We start from the raw sequence: 9,858 nt of genomic DNA on the forward strand, positions 1-9,858 counted from the left end.
CTATCGAATCCAATGTCTAATCTAAACTATGGAATTATTCGAAGGTTGCAATTTTTTCGAATAATTCGATAGTGATGTTTCATTCAGTGATGGGAACTATCGAATTATTTGATAGCAGTGTATTATTCATTTGTTTTCTAATTTTCGGGATAATAGGATAGCTATAATTTGGTTGAAATGAACGAATTAAAATTAAAAAAAAATAAATTTCTGTTTTTTTTCAGACATTCAAAATTAATATTTAAAAAATTTGGTTTTTTTAAATTAATTTATTAAAAACGTGCTATATTTTCATTATGAATCAGTACTCCAGTCATAGTATTAAATATTTGCAGTTTTAACTATTTTATTTCAAGAAAAACAGTAAATACAAACAATACAAAAATTAAATTTATAATTGATGTTTAATTTAAATAAAACGAAAATATGTATATATTTAAAAGTCAAACATTGCAATATTATTATTCAAAAATATTATTGTCTAAATTTTTCGAATCGTCGGTTCCTACGATTATTCGATTTTCAAAAGATTATAATTTGTAACTTTTCTATACTTCAATAAATAAATTCATCGTATGAATTTGATAGTTGCAATTATTCATTTTGTAATTATTGGATAGTGCCCATCATAGTTCGATTGTCCAAATCATTCGATAATGCCCATCACTATTCGATAGTGCCCATCGCTAGAAAATACCCCGCCACAATGCAGCAACCAGCAAAACAGTATGGCGCATTTAGTTGCCTATACATGAATGAGGTGTTTTATTAATGTTTAGGGGATATTGGGATTTCAGTTCGTTGTGTTGGTATTTACGGACTGGCGCATTGCATTGTTGGAAATGAATTAAAGATGGCTGTTCGCGATGACCAAGTATGATCAGCGACGGTCAGAAATAATGTTTTCCCTTTAATTTTCCATTTTCTTCGGTTTTTCACGCGTAGAACTGATTTCAGGTCTAAACGAAACGGGCGCGTGGTATTTTCGGGCGGTTTCTGCTTCGTTAATAGGTCTCAAAGTGCAATGTTAGTTCTTAGTGTCTTGTACATAGGAGTACGATTTTACTAGTTATGTATGTATTTTGATAAAAGTGCTAAGTGGAAGCGGGTGGTTTGAGTGGCACCAGGAGGGAGGAAGCCGGAGGAACGTAAGTACCTAAACTATCCATGGAATTTGTTGTTTTAACACGCCTTATCACGAATCCTTTCCCAACTGCGTGTCGTCTATGGCGCACTCTGGTTATTTCGAAATAAAAACTGAAAATTTCGCTGTTAACCAAGTCGGGTAGTCTAAATGGGGACGTTTCGCAATCAGGCCATCATTAACCTTGCCACCTTTTCGTTTAATTAGCCAGTTTTTCGGTCCTAATTTAGTGTACCCGCATTGCCGGCGTTGAATCCTGAAAACAGCTGTTCGCCTTTTACATCTAGACGACGATCGTATCCTGTTCCTTTAGCAAAACCATACAGAACCCTACAGTTTAGTGGCGTCAATTAACTTAACAAAAAAGGCTGGTTATCAGCCCTGGAGTTGTCTTAAGCACTGCTACTAGTAGGCAACTGGGTCAGGAACGATTTTCGACTTGTAGGTACTATGCGAAAAGAGGAAACACCATTAGAAGGTGATTGAAGAAGCCCTTTACACAATTGTTACTTCGAAACAGTTGACCCTAATAAGACCATTCCCAGTTGGTGATAGGTATTTGATTACACTTGACTACCACTTGTTGACGAATTGCTCTTACCTATTTTATCAGCAGGTTATTTTTAATATGGTTGCAAATTCCCACTTAATTAACGTGTTTACTTCATTTTTCATCCAGCGTGAACATTTTTTTTAAATTCTCGTCCACTTCTTTAAGGGTTTTCTCCGGTTGCTTCAACATTGGCATATATCCTTTTAAGGGGTTACTGGGACATGTCAACATAACAGCGTATTTGTGGTTAGATTTTTCAATATGCTCTTCAAAACTCAAAAGTAATGCCTGAAGTTTACGTTCTTGGTGGAGTAAACTAGATGTGGAAACCAATGGGAAGAAGGGGACAGTATGTATCACCCAGTATGTAAGGGTTTCGGTCAGCGAAAAAAAAACATATTCTAGTAAAAAATGTTACTAGAAAGGAGTCTCCACCGATGGTTTCTTCTCCTTAATCAATTAATTCCCATGAGTCTGTTCTCTTAGGTATTTCCCCGCGCCCTAACAGCCGAGACCAGTTGTTTATCTCCATTTGGTGGCAATAAGGCAACTTTCTTTTGCTGGGATAAATTATTGATAAGACTCTTGATAATTTACCTACCTGGTGTAATCATTTCCGACCAATACAACCAAGCAAAGGTCAACATTCGTCCTATTAATATCTAGAGTTTTGTTTGTACTAGGCCGCCTTAAATCAACTTATAATAATGTTATATGTACTTAGTTGCTCTGTTCAACATGACGCGTCTAACTATTTTGGTAAGGAAAAGTTCAAACACATTCGTATTAAATGAGAATCTTAATATCAATTAGATTGGAGATAGGCAACTTTGTTCGCTATCAGTGCTATTTTTAGTTAGATATTTCACTGATTTAAGTACCTCTACTGACCAAACGCGTTTGATTAATTCATTTGATTGATCTTCTTCAAGGTTGTAGGCGCATCAATTTGTACTAAAAAATTGAGGATCGTTCAAATTGAATATTTGGAACGCAGCACTTACCTACCTAAGGTGACTGTTGCTATATTTTCAAAGTTTCCCCGTGTTTATGAGACTTATAGTTTGGATTAAGGATGTTGTGTTGTTGGCAAAGAGCACAGGTTAAGCTGGTTGAAAATTCGGAAAGCAGCAGTTAGATCGATAGCATTGATAAATGCAAAATTTCGAGCTTTCAAATTGCTTTTAATGTAAAAAGTGTGTTTTAATACTGAAAACTGTTTCGTAAAAACCAGCAGGCAGCTGTAAAGTTTATGTGTGGATTCTTCGGGGCATTAGCGATATCCGCAAGTAATTTTTGATGGCATCACCTGTTAAAGTTGCAATTGGTTCACACTTAAATGTTGATTGAAAGCAACACTGTTGGATGTTGAACGATAATTTAGTAGGTTGGAAATTGTAAATTTAGATAGTACTATTTTTATACAGGAGCATTTTTGTTTACAAATTTATGGAAATATTATTTATGGGCCAGTGGCAAGTGGTAAAGATCGAGGTCTCCGGCCTTAAAGGTTATCAGTTGCCATTTTAATACAAACAAATTGATTTGTACATAATACCGATATCTGGTTGGAAAATTTCGCTTTCATTCTGTCTTTCAGGCGGCCTCCGGAGGTGCCTTTCGAAAGCCAGCACTTTCTTTATTCACATTTCAATCTTGAACTTTGAGAGATCATGCGGTGGGCTTAAATCGATTTTAATCTTTTTGTGTACTTACATATAATGGGAAATTTCCGAGACTCGGAACATTAAGGGATTTGCTCAGACTGTTGTTTTGTTGACGTTGTTCATTGTTCCTTGGAGGTCTAGGTTTACAATGTTGGACGGTACTAATGCGAGTATTTAAAGTTTCAGAATGCAAATATTGCGGTATTTATGTAGGTATTAAGGTGTTTCGATTTTAAGGCTCTTTAGGGTTTTTCATGAAGCTATTTTTTTCGTAACGATCCGATCAATTTGTATATCGGGAATGCAGCAATTTATTAATTACAAACGGAGCGAAAGCAAAAAGGCAGAGAACGTCAGCACAATTGCACTAAATTTTTTGCCTGGGAGGGCACTAGTAACTTCTTATGATCTGAAGTATTATATGCAATTTTTTTCTTATTTGTTCCAGACTGTAAAATGCAGACTATGGAGAAACCTCCTCATCAATTAACGACACAAACGAAGCAAAGAGAGTCACCGATGACCATTCAAAATGTGGAAACGGCCGCACCTAGTGGAGTGAAATCGGCGGAGCCTCCGCCTTTGGAGATCTGCTTTGTTTGTGGCAACAGGGGCCACCCCAGGTCGTACCCTCTGAGCTCCAAACCTAGATCGGACCGATCGACTCGCGATCCGTACTTTCCATTTTTGGATAGTCACGAGCCTCCTAAAGGCTATCCAAAATTCTGGGGTAAGTTGGAAGACCATCTTAATGTGTACTACTAGAGAAAAAAATCAAATTCAACCCTCTGAAGCGATGCGGTTTAGGTAATTTTTGTCATGCAGGGACATTATTCTAACATGCTCTTTAACTCTGTATGGTAAAATGCTGATGGTTCGGGCAAACATCTTATAAGGCTTTTTTTTCCAGGTAAATCGGACCCGTCCATCTACGCGGCTTGTAGCCTGTGCTATCAACTGCTCATGCAACAATGGGACCAATATGAACAGACAGCCAAGCCTCATTCGGAGCGGCTCTATTGGCTGAAACGGGTGGATAATGGCCCTTATACAGGCGCGGATATGAACATGCAGGGAGAGTACGCGGCTCAAATGCTCGGATTGAATACGGAAGGGGGCATTGTTCCGGTTGCCTCCCAAACCTCCAAGACTGTCGGCCGCGAAGACTCCACTAGGATCCGAGTGTCTCCTAGACCAGTTTCAGCTCCGGTAAGCCTGTTTCTATATAAGTTTATGCTCGCGCTCAAAATGCCTCCGTTTTGTCGAAGAAAGCGTGAAATGTAAGTACCGGCGACCGTTCAAATGTGCGATAATGTTTTACATCGATTTTCGAAAAACAGCATGTTCTGACGGTTGAAGTCTAAAAATATGAAAAGTGGCGTATAAATAGAACCCTAAACAAGTCACTTAGTCAGAACGGTTGGAAATAAAAAAGCTAGCAGAGTTGCTTTCATCGGTTAGCTTTAGGTGAGTTCAGTTACTCGTTCATTGTAATATCGTTGCGCGATTGAAGTTACTGAGACGCACTTTCATTTATCTTAACCGAGTAGCGTAAGCGACCGCCTGACACGATCGAGACTAGTTTTCAACGACGTGTCAAGCAAAAGGGAAGCGTTAGGCGATAGCTAAAAGGAAACGCGATTTCTCTATCTTTTATTGGGAATACGCACTCTTGGTGGACTTGCTGACGTCACTCAGTCGTACGGTACTGCGATCAGGTACGCATTGTCATGTTGCCAAGATGGGCAGGAAAATCCCTAAAGTTGGTCCTTTCCTTTTAACTCACGATAGGTACTTTGGAAAAATTCAATTGCGTCATGTAATACTTAGATGGATTGAAAAGAAATCAAGCAATAACGTTCAAGGCTGTGGATCTAGTGGATTTTTCCATTAACACAAAACCTGTTTTGGAATTGCATTCAGTTATACAAAAATGCTTATATTCGCGCAAAAGCCGTGTTTTTCTATCAAATCATCAAGGGAAACCGGTGAAATTGGGTAGGCAGCATCTTCATCTTACTACCTTGGGGCTTTTTGAATTTGCGAACGCATCGATTTGTTTTAGTTCCTTAAAAGTGTCACACCTCTTTCTACTATCACGGTGAAACAGTGTTAAAATGCCGAGCTCAAGGAAACGTTCAGCAACGATAAAATTGTGCGTTTTGAAACGGTTTTTCGGGCGCTTTTCGCTAACGAAGTCGTCTAAACCGCGTAGGAGAGAGTAGGTCATGTGTAGAAGATCTCGCAATATTTTGGGGGTGTGTCGTTTGTGCAGTTATCGGCGGATTTTCGTGTGAGTAAAAACAGGTTTCATGTGATGGCACCGAAAACAGCCAGGATTACCATGCTACCGATAAGCGGCGTAAGTTAGCGATAGTTTTAATTGCACACTCGGTTTCAAACCACTTGTCCGCTAATTGAAACTAAAAAAAGTGTAGGTAGCTGTTTTCGATTGACTATATCGAGACCAGTCAAAACATCGGTAGTTATTTCAGGCAAAACACCTTGTCGAATTTGCAATTGAAATTCCCATTCGCTGAATAGTTGCGGCAAGTGTTAAGGTGAGTACGCAATAGACACTTGGGTACCAATAGTGGATTTGAGGTGTTGAAAAAATGACTCCAGGAGAGGCATTTCGTTGATTGCTTTGATTGATGCGGTTCTAGCAGACGCGTGGTTTGAAGTTCAATTTAATATTTGGAATTAGAATTGTTAACTATTCAGTGATTCATCGATTAAGCCACTAGGACGAGGGGCAGAATCGTAAGCAGTTGTTTATTATACAATTGCGATAAAATAATAAAAGAGTCGGATTGTATTAGCTGGAAGTTCAAATGTGTGCCTTTATTAGAGTATTTAAGCTTAACGATTAATCACACGATTACTTTTTAAAGTTACGGCAATGTTGGCTTCGCAGTGGATAACAAGCACAAAAATGGTGAAAAAAACACGTTTCCGATTAGTGAATAAATTTTTTAAACGTTTGCATAATCAAGAAAATGTGGGGTTTTACTATAAATAAGCCATCACTTATCCAGACCCTGTTTATAAACAATGATAAACCGAATGTTGCAAAACAGCATGGAATATAACTGGGACCGGTCGACTGAGTTAATGGTCCGGCACAACCTTTAATCTTGGGGCTCGATAAAAAGCCCATACACGGTATTAAATAAACAAATTCTCTAAATGGCATGTCAAAAGTGTAGCAGGAAACATCCAGTTAGAGCCGGTGAATGGTTTTGTTGACTGTTGACTGATAACGAGCAATAAAAGTGATGCATCTCATGCGAATAGCGCAGACTTTCCTATTAGAGTTTTTGTATTTTTGCCCGAGAAAGCCTCAATTGCCTTCAAAAACTACCGTTTTTCTTTCAGGTTGCGTCGACCGGATTGGATCGAGACGAAATGGTACCAGAAGGCGCGTTGGATCTCACTCATTCATCGCAACAGTCTGTATCAGCACCAGTGCAATCCGTCTCAGTCCCACCCATATTGTACAACCAGAACTCAAACTCCTCAACTGGTACCGACATTTTGGATCTTAGCATGCCAGATAAAAACTCAGTAACGGAGGTGAGTAAGCAAATGGTCAATTCAATATTTGCGAATAAACCTTCCGTATCTTATTCAGGTCTGTTACGTTTGTGGCGATGAATTCAAGCGAGGAAGTCTCGATTTTATCGCCTCCAAACAAGTAGCCGACTCTGCTATGCAGCCATTTTTTCCCAGTCTGATCGAGCATCCAAGGCCGAGCAGAAGTCGACCCATTGACTCTTTGGGCCGAGTCCAGGCCTGTGTGGATTGTCAGCAACATTTGCTGAAGCAGTGGATCACGTTTCAGGGCCAGGGTGAGTCAAAATAACTGAAATTGATCTTAGCTGGGTCATTTTTGCATTATAGTAAGCCAGAAAATCAGTGCAGTGAAACCCCTGTTTGGCCTCTTGCCTTCTGTATCCCAATGTTTTGAATCAGAAAACACGAGAAAAAGTTATTTTTCAACACTATATTGTTCTGGACTAAAGCACCGAGATGTGCACCTATGCATTCAACAAAATTGTAACACTTCGATCAGGAGAGCGTTGAAAACTGCCAAAATCTGGATTTTTCGTCTCATTATCAAGTAAGAAAAGAGCGCAATCAATCGGTCATCAGTCATCATCAATGTCACATGTTTAGCAATGATATAATTCAATCAACTTGTGGACTCATTCTTCACTACATATTGCTTACTTTTGGCCAACAAATGGCATAAGTAGGATTTTAATTGATTTGTACAGATTCTATGAGAGCGGCACGCACAAGGCTCTGCATTGCTGCGTTCCAACTTTTTACCTTTGCCGTTCGAACAAATGTTTAATTACAATGCAATATCAAAACAACAATTGTCCATGGCATTCTTCCCTAAACGAAGTCTGCATGAACTTGAAATCATGTTCTCATATTTATTAAAAACCCTTATTTACCCCAATAATTTAATTATCTGGCCAGTTATTCGGCTCGTTAGATAAGTCCACTCTTTCCAAGTGATGTAGCGTTGGTTTACGTAATTGCAATGCGGACGACACAACTACATAATGCTACTGAACTGGATATGTCCGGATTTCTTTATCCTTATCACGGATCGCCGTAATTAACGTTCTCTAATCAACATTGTGTACTTTCTCGAGAGACATGTTGGTCGATAGCTTGACTATTTATTTTACTTCATTTACTTGTTATTTTTTCTCGAAATGAACTTGAATGTTTAGTGTCAGCGCTGATTTTTCACGAAGTAAGCAATGATCTTTGCAGATCTTCAAAGTGCAGAAACCGGAAAACTCACACTGTAACTGGATTCCTCCAAGTAATATGATGCTGACAATGTTTTCTTCCCCAGGTGTTCCACACATAGAGCGTAAATACACTCTACGAAAACGGCAAGGAGCTGCCCTAGATGCAACCACCTTCATATGTTACACTTGTACCTTAGAGTACCCTTCTTCTAGCATCAGACTGTTGTATAGTTGCCCGAATAACGAGAAGGTAAATCCCGCTGCAAGCCCGGATCCTTTTGTTGATTAATATATTTTTTTAAATTCCAGGAACCATATTTTCCATTTATCCAGACTCTGAAAGCCCCACTTGGAGCCAGTCCGGTTTCTCCTCAAGGGATGGTCCAAGTGTGTTCGATATGTTACAAGAGCATTCCGCAAAAGCATCAGGTAAATAACGGAGCTTTATTATATTTAGTTGTTAATTGTACATGGGGGATAAATTCTCTAGTTTCCTGTTGTTTTTTTTAAGGTTTTTGGTGCAGATCCTTCGACTCAAAATTCTCAGCTGACAACAAACAGCAATCACGTGAGCATGACGGAAGTTCACTATGTGAATACGACTTCGTCCCGACCCAGCACTGTTAAAAGTCCCGCAAATTCTGCCGGTTCGGATATTCGGTACAAACCGTATGACATTAATCAAGCCTCCATCGTCACAACGAAGAAACGAGCTGCACTAGCTGATAGCAAAAGTTCAAAGGTAGGCTCAGGTGGCACAACCCGATATAAAGTTCAATTATCCCACTCAGTGTGTCCGTTTGCTGAATTCAGCACGGTGAAACGTGATTTTCTTGGCGCATGTTTTGGGCGTTTGGTTTGTTCGATACCACTAATCTAAGCAACTGTATGTGTTTAAATGGATTTAGTTCCAAAATTTCGACATATCATCGGGCTCTTTGACCTGCATCTTTTTTCCCAGTTGCACAGATAATTGTTAATGCGTGTTTTCGGTTAGTGTTGAGACGAGACATCGCGAAAGCCGCATTTATTTTAACAATTTGCGTTCAACATCGTACCATCAGACTTATTTTAGATGTGCTGAGAGACGCTGTGGAGTTGAACTTTTAATATTATTATTATTATTGATATTTTCATTTGACAAATTATGACTAAAGTTCGACGAATAATGGTCAAGGTAAGGCAATAGCAGCAATTCATTGTCTGGGTCGATTGATCGTGGTTTGTGGGCTGGAACTGATTGTTTTACTTAACAGAGGTTATAGGAAACGCTCGCATCTCATTCTAAAATGGCATTTTTGTTTGTTCTACAATATCTTTTGGAACTGAAGCCCGTTTAAGACACTTCAAATGCTACTTTGTGTTTACTGTATTTGCATTACTCCTAGTTACTATGCATTCATTATTGTTGAAATCATCTACTCGCAAATCACGTTGATGCAATGTTATTTGATTATTTGCCACATTTTTCAGTCTTTATTGTATCACGCTTGCATTTCGTGTTGGGTTATTTTCCCCGCATTTCGTCAAAGCAGTTCCTTTCTTTATACCTGTTGCTATCAGATTCATTTGAAAACTTTACTTTTTCGGTTTTTGATCACTTAGCAAAAGCACATGTGCCAGATGGATCAGTGCTAATGTAAGCGATAAACAATATACTTGTTTGATATTTTTCCTTTCCTGTGTTTCAGTCAAAATGAACTAGCGATATGAACATTT

The 9,858-nt window shown here is 38.8% G+C and overlaps 1 protein-coding gene across 4 annotated transcripts in view; it reads left to right on the forward strand.

Moving 5' to 3' along the window:
• Positions 1 to 812: 812 nt before the first annotated feature.
• Positions 813 to 9,858, forward strand: part of LOC125502862 — a 13,273-nt gene continuing 4,227 nt past the window's right edge. Inside the window, exons 1-8 of one of the 4 annotated variants that reach the window (XM_048662301.1) lie at positions 813 to 1,148; positions 3,813 to 4,094; positions 4,275 to 4,573; positions 6,743 to 6,940; positions 6,999 to 7,215; positions 8,244 to 8,389; positions 8,449 to 8,568; positions 8,651 to 8,881. In XM_048662301.1, coding sequence (XP_048518258.1) covers positions 3,821 to 4,094; positions 4,275 to 4,573; positions 6,743 to 6,940; positions 6,999 to 7,215; positions 8,244 to 8,389; positions 8,449 to 8,568; positions 8,651 to 8,881 — 1,485 coding nt within the window. In that variant the 5' untranslated portion in view covers positions 813 to 1,148; positions 3,813 to 3,820. Of the gene's footprint in view, positions 1,149 to 3,387; positions 3,574 to 3,812; positions 4,095 to 4,274; positions 4,574 to 5,416; positions 5,727 to 6,742; positions 6,941 to 6,998; positions 7,216 to 8,243; positions 8,390 to 8,448; positions 8,569 to 8,650; positions 8,882 to 9,858 lie in introns of those variants that run through there. The other 3 variants (XM_048662299.1, XM_048662300.1, XM_048662302.1) reach the window with 3 other exon arrangements.

The sequence above is a fragment of the Dendroctonus ponderosae genome, unplaced genomic scaffold (genome assembly GCF_020466585.1).
Source record: "Dendroctonus ponderosae isolate FM_Combo_2020 unplaced genomic scaffold, Dpon_F_20191213v2 Dpon_F_20191213_10, whole genome shotgun sequence".
NCBI classification, from domain to species: domain Eukaryota; kingdom Metazoa; phylum Arthropoda; class Insecta; order Coleoptera; family Curculionidae; genus Dendroctonus; species Dendroctonus ponderosae.